Source organism: Oncorhynchus nerka, linkage group LG9b, assembly GCF_034236695.1.
Source record: "Oncorhynchus nerka isolate Pitt River linkage group LG9b, Oner_Uvic_2.0, whole genome shotgun sequence".
Classification (NCBI taxonomy): domain Eukaryota; kingdom Metazoa; phylum Chordata; class Actinopteri; order Salmoniformes; family Salmonidae; genus Oncorhynchus; species Oncorhynchus nerka.
This window is the reverse complement of record NC_088424.1, coordinates 14,892,893-14,906,815: the sequence shown is the minus strand read 5'-3', so window position 1 is coordinate 14,906,815 and position 13,923 is coordinate 14,892,893. Positions and strand designations below refer to the sequence as shown.

The 13,923-nt window shown below is 43.4% G+C and overlaps 1 protein-coding gene across 2 annotated transcripts in view; it reads right to left on the bottom strand.

Moving 5' to 3' along the window:
* Window positions 1-12,638, bottom strand: part of per2 (period circadian clock 2) — a 31,581-nt gene extending 18,943 nt beyond the window's left edge. The window contains exons 1-5 of one of the 2 annotated variants that reach the window (XM_029642477.2): window positions 12,387-12,638; window positions 5,178-5,700; window positions 1,433-1,668; window positions 1,155-1,276; window positions 665-866 (exon numbers count right to left, since the gene is read on the bottom strand). In XM_029642477.2, the coding sequence (XP_029498337.2) occupies window positions 665-866; window positions 1,155-1,276; window positions 1,433-1,668; window positions 5,178-5,569 (952 nt within the window). In that variant the 5' untranslated portion in view covers window positions 5,570-5,700; window positions 12,387-12,638. The remainder of the gene's footprint in view (window positions 1-664; window positions 867-1,154; window positions 1,277-1,432; window positions 1,669-5,177; window positions 5,701-12,386) is intronic. The other variant, XM_029642478.2, reaches the window with a different exon arrangement.
* Between the last annotated feature and the right edge of the window lie 1,285 nt (window positions 12,639-13,923).

Here is a 13,923-nt window from a genome sequence, read left to right as displayed (position 1 = left end):
TCTACTTTATTGGCTCAATGCCGACCCTCTTCATTCAACCGAGATACTATTTCACGAGTCACATCAGCTTTCAACAACACACCTATTCAGAGAAATTTACAAGATGAATACAGGACAAAGATACGCTCAATTTAGAGTAGGAGAGAAGATCGGTGTCTTATCTGGTGCCCTTGCTTCAATGCATACACTAGGTATGTTTTCCAAGCTCTGGTTAACCCCCTGTATTGACTGGTTTCGCAGGAATCTGTAATTGATTTGATTAGGGTGGGGACGACTAGACTCTTATAAAGGTACATTCATGTTTTACTAGCAACGGCTTTGCTTGTGCTGTTTGAAATGGATGACTTTTCTGATCATTATAACTACATGGGATTTGACTGAAGAGTGTCTCGAGAAACACATTTAAAATGGGACAGGCGGACGGACCACTCTTATAGCCAGGTTTAATGGGTAAACAAGCATGTTCTCTTTTTCCATCCTACGCTTTGCCTTTAGTGCATGTGTGATGTAGCTCTCTTGTTCTCCTGTCTAAAACGGTCTATAAGAGGTTATAAGTTAAGGAGGGATTTTCGCTACCTGCTCCAGGAGGGCAGGTGGTATGGCATGTTTAGAAGTGTTTAGATTGTCTATAAGTGGTTATAAGCGCTCGTAGAGGGGTTATTACCTGCTCCGGTGCACATGCTCCAGGAGGGCAGGCGGTAGCGCGTGGTGAAGCTGTAGAAAACACTAACGTCCTGGGGAGTCAAGAACTCCACAAACTTGGCATCCTTGAAGATGCCCCGTTTACAGTTGAGGATGGAGGCGGCCTGGTCTGAGATGTAGACAATATTTCCCGTGATCAGAGATACAGCTACAGCAAAGATGTCCTGGAGGGACACAGAGGCCCATGTGAGAAACTGGCATATACAGTACACGGACAGCTGCAAGTTTGGATTACTCATACGTTATTACATCACTGGGATATCTGATCTGTTGTTGGTCAGACACCATGTCAAATTGGGACGGATGGCATGGATGTGGTAGGCATAAACTTGTGGCTGTTATAGTGTTAACTAAGCATTACTGTTGGGTTCCATTTGTTTTTTTAGGATGTATTCAAGGAAATGGTGTTTTGTGTGTATTCAGAAGTAATACTGTACTACTAAGGAATTTACATTGTTTTTGAGGGTGTACTCTGAGGTGATGCTGTCTATCTCCTCGATGGTGTAAGAGGACACTTCCAGGCCTGATGGCTGACTGTCATTGGTCATCAGCAGCTGGTAGTACTCCTCATTGGCTGAAACACAACACAAACACACATTGGTTTCCTTGTTGGACTTTTGAGACACATTCCTAATACAATAAACTATAATGTAATGATGCTAAATTCCTAATCTTCTCATATGTTCAGGACTACCACCTAGAATGATGTGCGGTTTGGGTTGTTTCTTACCTTCCACCTGTTTGACGCAGCGCAGTGCGTATTTCAGGGTGTTTAGGGAGCTGGACTTGTTGCCTTTGTTCCTCTTGTCAGCAGGCAGGAGATGTCTGAGCTGCTTGGCGGTCCTGAGCAGCTCCTTCTGGGTCTTGGTCTTAGCGGACTCCTCACTACTGCAGCCGCTGGTGGAGGGGTTGTCCTGCTCAGAATCCAGCAGGCTGAAGGCATTGGAACTACTGGGAGGAGAGGGGCTGTGGGAGTTAGAGCGACAAGCAAGAGAGATAATTAATAACACATTTCTATTCGAGAATTGTTTCACACCACTAGAATTACATCGTTGCAAGCCGAAGCTACACTGTAACAAGTCTTCTACCGAGCTGCATACTTTTGAAAAACAATAAAGGGACTGAAAGTAGGCTTGTTATTGTTGATGTTTCAGCTACAATGTCTTTTTCTTGAAAGGTAGCCTTGACTGAGGTTAACAAGAAAAGGTCTACTTTCAATCATATTGTTTTTGTTTTCAAACGACACTGAGGCCATTCATTAAAATGCTATTCCTCTTGGACAACAACAGGTGAATTGCGTTCATTGCAGGCTAAAAGTTTCTCTTTCACAATATCCGATTGAAATACATCCATTAAACACTGAAATTACATTTCAAAACAAAGTCTGAGTTTTGCATGAAATTTACATTTACATTTAAGTCATTTAGCAGACGCTCTTATCCAGAGCGACTTACAAATTGGTGCGTTCACCTTAAGACATCCAGTGGAACAGCCACTTTACAATAGTGCATCTAAATCTTTTAAGGGGGGTTGAGAAGGATTACTTTATCCTATCCTAGGTATTCCTGAAAGAGGTGGGGTTTCAGGTGTCTCCGGAAGGTGGTGATTGACTCCGCTGTCCTGGCGTCGTGAGGGAGTTTGTTCCACCATTGGGGGGCCAGAGCAGCGAACAGTTTTGACTGGGCTGCGCGGGAACTGTACTTCCTCAGTGGTAGGGAGGCGAGCAGGCCAGAGGTGGATGAACGCAGTGCCCTTGTTTGGGTGTAGGGCCTGATCAGAGCCTGGAGGTACTGAGGTGCCGTTCCCCTCACAGCTCCGTAGGCAAGCACCATGGTCTTGTGGCGGATGCGAGCTTCAACTGGAAGCCAGTGGAGAGAGCGGAGGAGCGGGGTGACGTGAGAGAACTTGGGAAGGTTGAACACCAGACGGGCTGCAGCGTTCTGGATGAGTTGTAGGGGTTTAATGGCACAGGCAGGGAGCCCAGCCAACAGCGAGTTGCAGTAATCCAGACGGGAGATGACAAGTGCCTGGATTAGGACCTGCGCTGCTTCCTGTGTGAGGCAGGGTCGTACTCTGCGGATGTTGTAGAGCATGAACCTACAAGAACGGGCCACCGCCTTGATGTTAGTTGAGAACGACAGGGTGTTGTCCAGGATCACGCCAAGGTTCTTAGCGCTCTGGGAGGAGGACACAATGGAGTTGTCAACCGTGATGGCGAGATCATGGAACGGGCAGTCCTTCCCGGGAGGAAGAGCAGCTCCGTCTTGCCGAGGTTCAGCTTGAGGTGGTGATCCGTCATCCACACTGATATGTCTGCCAGACATGCAGAGATGCGATTCGCCACCTGGTCATCAGAAGGGGGAAAGGAGAAGATTAATTGTGTGTCGTCTGCATAGCAATGATAGGAGAGACCATGTGAGGTTATGACAGAGCCAAGTGACTTGGTGTATAGCGAGAATAGGAGAGGGCCTAGAACAGAGCCCTGGGGGACGCCAGTGGTGAGAGCGCGTGGTGAGGAGACAGATTCTCGCCACGCCACCTGGTAGGAGCGACCTGTCAGGTAGGACGCAATCCAAGCGTGGATTATTATTATATATATATATTATATTATAAATTAATGAGTTAATTTATTTGCACAGCTGCTACAATGTCTTGGAGTTCTCTACTCTTTTTGGGTTCAAGAGAGTGCAATGCTACAATGGTACATGGACACCAGAGCACTTTCGTAGGAATCTGTAATTGATTTGATTAGGGTGGGGACGACTAGACTCTTATACAGGTACATTCATGTTTTACTAGCAACGGCTTTGCTTGTGCTGTTTGAAATAGATGACTTTTCTGATCATTATAACTGCATGGGATTTGACTGAAGTGTCTCGAGAAACACATTTAAAATGTGACAGGCGGACGGACCACTCTTATAGCCAGGTTTAATGGGTAAACAAGCATGTTCTCTTTTTCCATCCTACCATATGCCTTTAGTGCATGTGTGATGTAGCTCTGTTGTTCTCCTGTCTAAAACGGTTCATAGACGGTCTATAAGAGGTTATACGTTAAGGAGGGCTTTTCACTTCCTGCTCCAGGAGGGCAGGTGGAATGGCATGTTTAGAAGTGTTTAGATTGGTGTCATATTGTGTCTTTGGGGCACAGAGTGGCCCATGCCACGTGCATTTATTGTGTTTGTGAGAATTTGCAGTAAGTAGGAGCCATTGTGCGTTTTTGGGCCACGAGCATTAGCTTACAGGCTTAGCGAGAGCGCTACTACATCCAAAGGCTATAAACTGCCCCCTAAGGCAGCCAACTCTTCGTATATAACTCAGGTGTGTTTAAATAACTAGCTTAAGTAGCTGAGAATATAAAGCGGCTTCAGAAATAGCCTCTCTAAGCGCCAATACAGATCTAATTATATCGAATAGTTCAATTACATAAAAGAGCTGTTGACGGCATCTGCTATTGGGATCAACAGATTGGTTTGGAATTAGAGTGGCAAGTTAATGGTGAATTGTAGAGGTTGTTAATGATAGTATAGGCCTCCTAATGATAAGAATAGGCCTCCTCACTGTTAAAGTGGAGCCCATAGTAACATACTGTATTGTCACAGAGGTGGGAGGTGGACGGGAAGGAGGAAGCGGGGGACAACTTCACCATATATGGCAGATAAGAACTGAGACGTCTCAGCAAAGAATGACCCTGATAACTGTTTGCTTTCATCGCCAATTTTACGCAATCAAGATGTGCTCCAGTGTCTTCCTCTGAAAAGAGTGTTCAAGGTGATTTCAGCCCAGTTGCTGAGGAACAAGGAGAGAAAGGGGGTGACCGAGTGTCATCAGGATGAAGTGCTGCCATTCAGGGTCCTAATTGGAGCCACTCCATTGGCAGCTTCTTTAGTTTCTCACTGGGGTCCATCATTACTTTCTATGGGCTTTTCACTGCTCTCTGTGAGGGCCTCACTTCACTATGGAGCAGGCTGCATGGGCACCACAGGAAAAGAGGTGAGTGGTGGGTGAGAGACAGGGCGCCACTGTGCATCACATACATCTATTATCTAGGGCATGTCAACTCTCTGAGGCCGGGACAAGTGGAGGTTCAGAGTAGGGATGTGGGCCAGCATGTGTCAACAGAGAGGAAGAAAGAGGGATGGGTCTCTAGAGCTTCAGAATGTGCTGCTAGTGACAGTCATATTGATGCCAACTTACCATACATCCTAAGGAGAGAACGGGGACACACAACAGAGGACACATGGTTTTGTACACGCATATGTGGGATATGTGATAACGTACGTTGTCGGATCAACTAACACGGTCGACTGTATATTCTACTGGGCTGCCATTAATTTAGGAAATAGGACCTACGACTGGACTGGTAAAACTTAGTAATGGTAAAACGTAGGAATGGTAAAAAGGTACGCATAAAGAAACGTGATCTACTCTAACCCCACCCCACCCACAAACCACTTAAACCCCACCCCCACTGACCTCTTGCTACTCCCAGACGACTCCAGGAGGGCGGAGTCCTTGCTGTTGCCGTTGGAGCTACCTGTCGACTCGTTACCATGACTCTCGTTGCCATGGCTCTCGTTTCCATGGCTTCCGTGGCTCTCGTTGCCGTGTGACTCGGTCTCGCTCCCGCTGGATCCACTGCTCTTCATCTCCACGTCGTCGTGGCGGGAACGTGAGCGGACGTTCTTACGCCGGATGCTGTCACTGCCCTCTGAGGCAAGTCCCAGGTCTGGACCACCCTGGCCGTAGCTGCTCATACGATGGAGCTGAGCCATGGAGCTGCACGAGGGGGCCCCCCTGGGCATGGAGCTGCACGAGGAGGCCCCCCTGGGCATGGAGCTGCACCCAGGGTCTGAATCCTCTGACATTAGGGAGGTGTGGTGTGTTGAGGGTTTGAAACCAGAGATGTGCTGGGTAGAGAATGGAAGAAGCCAAACCCAATCACACCATCATCTGCAAGACGCTGGAGAGAATGGGTGGATTAGAGGCCGAGAGTTTTCTGTAAATGAAGAGAGGAAAAAGAGGGTCAGTTACGACTTCAAACAATAATAAAACCCTTTATGAAAACCTTGTAAAATGAAATAAATCCCTGGAACAAAAATATTATTAGATACAGTAGATTTCCCTTTGAAGCTGTCAGACAAAAAAAAAACAAAGGGTGACACTTGCCCCTGTCTTCTGCCCTTCCCACAAAAGTGCTAGCTTTTTTTTAGACATCAAAGCTGTAGTACATGACCTTTGAAATCCACCCAGGTGAGGACCAGGCCAGCGGATGGTCCATCAAAGTGGATCCACCCAACAGTGCTCCCTACTGGGATCGCCGCCTGCCCTTTCTCCCATCTCTGGGGGCTAAGTCCCCTTCAAAGGTTGAAGCTTTATCTTGTCTAGACAGTGCTAGAGTCAGCCCAGCTCAGTGTACAGTGCATTCAGAAAGTATTCAGACACCTTGACTTTTTCCATATTTTGTTACGTTACAGCCTTATTCTAAAATCGATCATATTTTTTCCTCCTCAATCTACACACAATACCCCAGAACGACAAAGCGAAAACAGGTTTTTGAATTGTTGGCAAATGTATTTAAAATAAAAAACAGTTACCTTATTTACATAAGTTCAGACTCTTTGCTAGGAGACACTAAAATGAGCTCAGGTGCATCCTGTTTCCATTAATCATTCTTGAGATATTTCTACAACTTGATTGGAGTCTACCTGTGGTAAATTCAATTGATTGGACATGATTTGGAAAGGCACACAATTGTCTATGTAAGGTCTCATAGTTGACAGTGCATGTCAGAGCAAAAACTAAGCAATGAGGTCGAATGAATTGTCCGTAGAGCTCCGAGACAGGATTGTGCCGAGGCACAGATCTGGGGAAGGGTACCAAAAAATGTCTGCAGCGTTGAAGGTTCCCAAGAACACAGTGGCCTCCATCATTCTTAAATGTAAGAAGTTTGGAACCACCAAGACTCTTTCTAGAAATGGCTGCCCGGAGCAATCGGGGGAGAAGGGGGCAAGGAGGTGACAAAGAACCCAATGGTCACTCTGTCAGTGCTTCAGAGTTCCTCTGTGGAGATGGGAGAACCTTCCAGAAGGACAACCAGCTCTTTAGCACTCCACTAATAAGGCCTTTATGGTAGAGTGGCCAGGTGGAAGCCACTCCTCAGTAAAAGGCACAAGACTTTCAGACCATAAGAAACAAGATTCTCTGGTCTGATGAAACCAAGATTGAACTCTTTGGCCTGAATGCCAAGCGTTACGTCTGGAGAAAACCTGGCACCATCTCTACAGTGAAGCATTATGGTGGCAGCATCATGCTGTCGGGATGTTTTTCACTGGCAGGTACTGGGACACTAGTCAGGATCGAGGCAAAGATGAACGGAGCAAAGTACAGAGAGAGATCCTTGATGAAAACCTACTCCAGAGCACTCAGGATCTCAGACTAGGGAGAGTTTTCACCTTCCAACAGAACAACGACCCTAAGCACAGCCAAGACAACGCAGGTGTGGCTTCTAGATAAGTCTCTGAATGTCCTTGAGTCCTTGTAGCATCATGCCCAAGAAGCCTTGAGGCTGTAATTGCTGCCAAAGGTGCTTCAACAAAGTGCTGAGTAAAGGGTCTGAATACTTATGTAAATGCAATATTTCAGTTTTTTTATACATCTAAATCTAAGTCAGCAAACTATTAGAAAGAACCGTCATGGACTGGATGTTGAGTGGCTGTCCTGTATAACCTGAGCAACTACAAAAAACAGGGCCTGACTATTTAGTATGTTCCTTGTGTATTCAGTTTATCTTGAAAACTTCTTATTTTGTATCAATTGCATTTATTTCCCCGTTAAGGAAACTGTTACGGAGACATCAAGGGCACCATGCAGTAAACCTAAAAGAGCTAACTGGCCTATCATCTCATCTTGTTACACCACCTGACCTGACCTGGTCCTTGGCTGTTGGCATGGCCCGTGATTGAAAAGTACCTATTCGCTGCATTAAAGTTCACATACCTTCCCGCACCACACTTCCCTAGCTGTAATTGACCTGGCAGAGAGCCAGAATAACCTAGTGACCCAGAGAGAGACTGGCATGAATTCACTATGGACCGTCTGTCTGTTATTGCAGAGACCGCCTCAAACAGGTAGTAGTCGAAGCGGCTGCTCCTGCTCTGTGGAGGAATGGGCACGTTGCCAGCCAGGAGTCTATGAGATGTCAAGTAATTTAAAGACTGACTTTAACTGGCTATTAGTTATGTAACAGAAAGCATTACACAGCAGCTAGTCAGGACTCATTATCTGACTTCTAATTTGAATACTCAAATACAACTCAGCATAACTTAATGGTATTGGATTAGAAGTCAATTAAACATACTGGATTCAATTCCTCTGTGTTGGGAACAGGACAAGTGCTGTTGTCATCATAGGACAATTGTTATAGAACAAGGTTGTATGTTTACTGAAATACCCAACACTCAGACCCATTTTCTTCACAATATATTTTACTCAACTCCAGCCACTTTAATAATGGAAAAATGTATCACTAGCCACTTTAAACAATGCCACTTAATATAATGTTTATATACCCTACATTACTCATCTCATATGTGTAACGGCCGTCGTCGGTGGAAGAAGGTGAGGACCAAGGTGCAGCGTGGTAAGTGTTCATGATTTTTAATATAATCAAAACTGAACACTAAACAAAATAACAACTAGGAAGAACGAACAAACGACACACAAAACAGAAAATAGAAAACAATCACCCACGAAACACAATAGAAAACAGGCTACCTAAATATGGTTCTCAATCAGGGACAATGATTGACAGTTGCCTCAAATTGAGAACCATACCAGGCCAAACACAGAAATAGCAAATCATAGAAAAACTAACATAGACAACCCACCCAACTCACGCCCTGACCATACTAAAACAAAGACATAATAAAATAACTAAGGTCAGAACGTGACAATATGTATATGTACTCATATGTACTCTATACCATCTACTGCATCTTGCCATCTTTATGTAATACATGTATCACTAGCCTGTTTAAACAATGCCACTTAATATGTTTACATACCCTACATTACTCATCTCATGTATATACTGTACTCGATACAATCTACTGCATCTTGCCTATGCCATTCTGTACCATCACTCATTCATATATCTTTATGTACATATTCTTCATCCCTTATACACACACAAGTGTAAAGGTAGTTGTGAAATTGTTAGGTTAGATTACTCATTGGTTATCACTGCAATGTCGGAACTAGAAGCACACGCATTTCGCTACACTCGCATTAACATCTGCTAACCATGTGTATGTGACAAATACAATTTGATTTGATTACCTGTCATCTCACAGCCTTTAGCATCTTTCTTAGCTACTTCCCTTTGCTAAAAAAAAAAACGAAACTCTGTCCTGCGCCTTGGGTGTGGGACATTGTGTCGAGTGACAACATTATCAAGTGGAACTTGAACAGGAAGGAAAGAGATACGTTATGGTGGGTTTCCGGTGTTCTCCTCAATGACAATGGTCCTTCCCTCAGGCCCTCTTTGCAAGGCTAACAGTGACATGGGATTCTGCTATCTACACTGAACAAAAGTATAAAACAATGTGGTTCGCAAGTGGCCATCGAAGGTGAGCATTTGCCCACTGAAGTCGGTTATGTCGCCAAAATGCAGTCAGGTCAAAATCCCGGTGAAGACAACGAGCACATAGATGAGCTTCCCTGAGACGGTTTCTATCAGTTTGTGCATTAATTCTTCGGTTGTGCAAACCCACAGTTTCATCAGCTGTCCGGGTGGCAGGTCTCAGACGATCCCGCAGGATGTGGAGGTCCTGGGCTGGCGTGGTTACACTTGGTCTGTGGTTGGACGTACTGCCAAATTCTCTAAAACAACTTTGGAGGTGGCTTATGGTAGAGAAATGAACATTACATTCTCTGGCAACAGCTCTGGTGGACATTCCTGCAGTCATGCCAATTGCACACTCCCTCAAAACTCGAGACATCTGTGGCATGGTGTTGTATGACAAAACTGCACATTTTAAAGTGGCATTTTACTGTCCCCAGCACAAGGTGCACCTGTGTAATGATCATGATGTTTAATCAGGGTCTTGATATGACACACCTGTCAGGTGGATGGATTATCGTGGCAAATGGTAAATGCTCACTAACAGGAAAGTAAACAATTGTGTGCACAAAATATGAGAAATAAGCTTTTTGTGTGTGTGGAAAATTTATGGGATCTTTTATTTAATCTCATGAAACATGGGAACAATATTTTACATGTGTTACTATTTTTGTTTAGTATATTTAAGCAGCAGTGTTACGATGCTACGCTAGTAGTACCTGCTAAATTTACATAAGGAGTTATGCAATATCCCTGTTATAAGGTATTAATTAACAAATGTACTTACGCAATCATTTCCACTGGTGCACTCCATAATTTGAATATTCATGGGAACAGAATGAAACACTGGTAAGTATTATAACCATTTAGTAACAAATAAATTATACCTATGCGATGTTAAGTGTTGCCACTGAATATTCAAGTTAGAATGTTCTTCTTGGAGAACCATCATGAAGTGGTTATTGGACAAGGTTAGAAGCTGTTCTTCTGCCCTGGAGAACCATCATGAAAATAAGAATTTGTTCTTAACTGACTTGCCTAGTAAAATAAAGGTAACATGTAGAATACTGAGTATTGTGAAGCAGAAGTAGGGAAAACTAGCAGGAAGGAATCACTGTGCACGTGTGACCTATAATAGTTGCCTAATATGGGTTTACTGCATGCCTTTCACATACATTTTATTTAACCAGGCAAGTCAGTTAAGAACAATTTCTTATTTTCAATGACAGCCTAGGAACAGTGGGTTACCTGCTTTATTCAGGGGCAGAACGACATATTTGTACCATGTCAACTCGGGGATTTGATCTTGCAACCTTTTGGTTACTAGTCAAACGCTCTAACCACTAGGCTACCAAGAGATTAGATTATGTATACATCATATTATATCTAATACAAAATAAACAGGTGAGCTGAGGGCTAAAGTGACATTTCCAAATGTAGACACAGCAGCATTGAGCTCTACATGACTAAATTAAATGAAGGTATTTGGTACAGTCCATATTAGGACTAGGCCAGATATACAGCAGTAGGCTAATAGCTAGGACCAGGAGTTTGATTTTCTGACCATGCAAGAACTACTCAGGGCCCTCGATGTTCACAGGGCCCCAGAGTTTCCCCCCTGGTCGTGTCCCATTGGAAAACTCCTGGCCGAAGCATGCGTTTTAAAAGATGCCGCCACAAAACTGCACAGCACAAAGTGAAAGAAGCTCTACCCAGCTCATATCTCGCTCTGAGAACTAGCAATGGGTATCAGGTTACATGTAATGTGTTCTAACGCAACCTATGGTGAAGGAAGAGTTAACGGGAGCATGTGACCTGTCATTGTATATAAATGGATGATGCCTCTCTTTACAGATGCATTCTTTGTCAGATTGAAGATAGGAGTGTCATGTCGGATGCAGCTTGATTATGAAATTATCTAGTTTGAGTATTTGACAGACAGTATAATGAATGGCAAAAACGAAAAGTTTATTTTCACAACAGTCAATTCAAATCATTGTGTCATGCCTGCAGCTGAATAATTACATTCATTGTTATTACTCTAACAATAACAGTGTGTTAACAATCTGGCAAAAGGGTAAGTGATGCTCCATTTTTCAACAAGTCATTGGAATACATTGAAACACAACAATGGATCTTTGAGGACTACCATAGCCCACTGCTACATAGCCTACTGCACATGACCATGCGGATGTCAAAGTCTTCATGGCAATAGTAAATAAAGCAAGGAAAATCAACTTAACCTAAGCATCACTAGAGAAAGGCATAACGGCCCTGTTACAAGAGGACTATTGGAGGAAACAACACCAGTTCCACGTGCTGGGCTTTTTTTATGTAACGAATGTGTTATAAAACCGCACCGCAAGGCACCCAGCCACTGCCTGACTTGATACAATGAAAACAGCCGCTTGCTCAGTTCATCCTCTTTTTCTAAAAACGTTTCAATGACAGTAAACACCACAATAGACTCCCCTTTCAATACACTAAGCAGTTTTGGACAGATCTGACTCATGCAATGATTGCATCATTGTTTCTATGTCTATGGCACAGGCAGGAAAATGATAAGAATATAGCTTTTGTCAAAATGAACTTTTCGTAGCAGGTTATGACAACTTACGCAGCAGGTAAGGATCATTAACGTAGCATGTTAGGAAAAGGGTTTGCAAAAATGCAACCTTTGACGTCAATTGTACAAGCTGTAATCAATCTAGACATGACCACATAGGATCGTTAAAACGAACACTGCTGTCATGTGGGCCGGGCTGACGGAAGACTACTGGCCTATTATGAACCGCACACTGACAGTTATGCAATGCAACGTTCAGACAGACTCCTTTAAAACCATTTCAAAGCTCGGTAAAACCCACCGAACCGTGTTATAATAAAGATGTATATGTGCTCCCACCACAGAGTTTCGAAGATTTAGGCTTTTGCTATACAGTGGAAAATCAAGATCTAGCCAAGTCACATTATAGTGAATATGGTCCAATGCGTTATACAGCATCGTTCCATAACGCACCCGCAAACACCAAACTATGTAGAACCATGACAAATTCACCAACCTGTCAGTTAAAGTAGTTCCTCGTCTCTTTTCTTTGATTCCAAAGACTTATGTTGGTTTTCAAAAGGAATAGTTGTATCTTGCTGGAGCAGTGCAAAATGCCAGCAGGCTTTTGTTTAACACAATGCATTTGTCTCCGACTAATTCGTTTTCTTATAGACCTCTTTGCAGTAACTTTATTTTGAGCTCCGCCCTTAGCACCAGTTAGCCCCACCCTATACCATGAGGTCCTTGGCTTAGATAATAGTTTTTTCCAGGGCAAGAATATGGAAACAGCCCGAGACCCGCGACCATTGGTGAAAAACGACGACAGTCTATTTATATAAGGACGTCATCGCCATAACCAGCGGAACACGGAGTGGTCGAATCACTACAAAAGACTGGAAAATGAATGGAGCGGCGTCAGTGGTTGGTTCACTGGGGCTCAAACGGCTGGCTGTTATCTAAACGGTTATACAAGTGTGTGTACTGTCAATGTGTGTGAATTACTTAACCATATCCTTGCATGGTGATACGCATAGGTGTTTTCCAGCATTAGACGTGTGTTTGGCAGTATGAACTATCCCGTTTGTTAGAAAATGATACATGTTCATAAACATTATTAGACAATGCTTTGTTTTAGACAAGTTGCAATTATGCATGACTGTTAATGCGTAATAATACGCTATTTTATCATATTTCAGCATAGGGTAAAAAAACAAAACAAGATACAAACATTATACGAAAGCATGTTGGAATTTGAAATAAATCTCCATGTCTTTTTTAGGCTGTTGATGTAAGGTTCTGTATTTATTTTCTTAGTCAATCTTGTGTTCTGTTTCACTGTGTTCTTGAATGTAGCCCTGTCTTTAATTGTTGCTCATTGGTTTCACCATGTGTTAGTTACTCACCTGGTCTCATCAGCTCCTTATTTAGTTCAGTTCATTCTGTTTGTGCTCGTTTGTGAGAACCAGTTATAGCCTTCAGTCCTAGTTTTGATTCACTGCAAATGTAATATTTTCCTGTGGGCATATGTCAGCACAAGCTTATGGTAAAACATAGTAGACTTGGCATTGATTAAGGAGCATGTGTTGTGTACATAATGCAGTGTGTTTCAATCTCATCCTTATGTAAAAGCCTGCCATCTAGGGAGGCCAGTTGCTGTTTCTGCAGTGCAACAATGAGCCAGCAGATGCCAGGATAAGATGAGGGAGGCATGGATCACAATGAGCTGTTTACACACTGTGGTTCTACAAGTCTAGCCATCAGGATAGCATGACCATTTCCGTTGCATAATTTGTTTAGCAATGTGAAGATAAGAAGCTCAGGGAATTTGGAGTATTCTATGGAATATAGATGACGAAAGACGTCACATTTCCTGCATTCATTCCTCCCTCTACTACATGCAAGAAAGAAAGGGGAGAGAGTGAGTCGGCACTTACATTTACATTTACATTTAAGTCATTTAGCAGACGCTCTTATCCAGAGCGACTTACAAATTGGTGCGTTCACCTTATGACATCCAGTGGAACAGCCACTTTACAATAGTGCATCTAAAT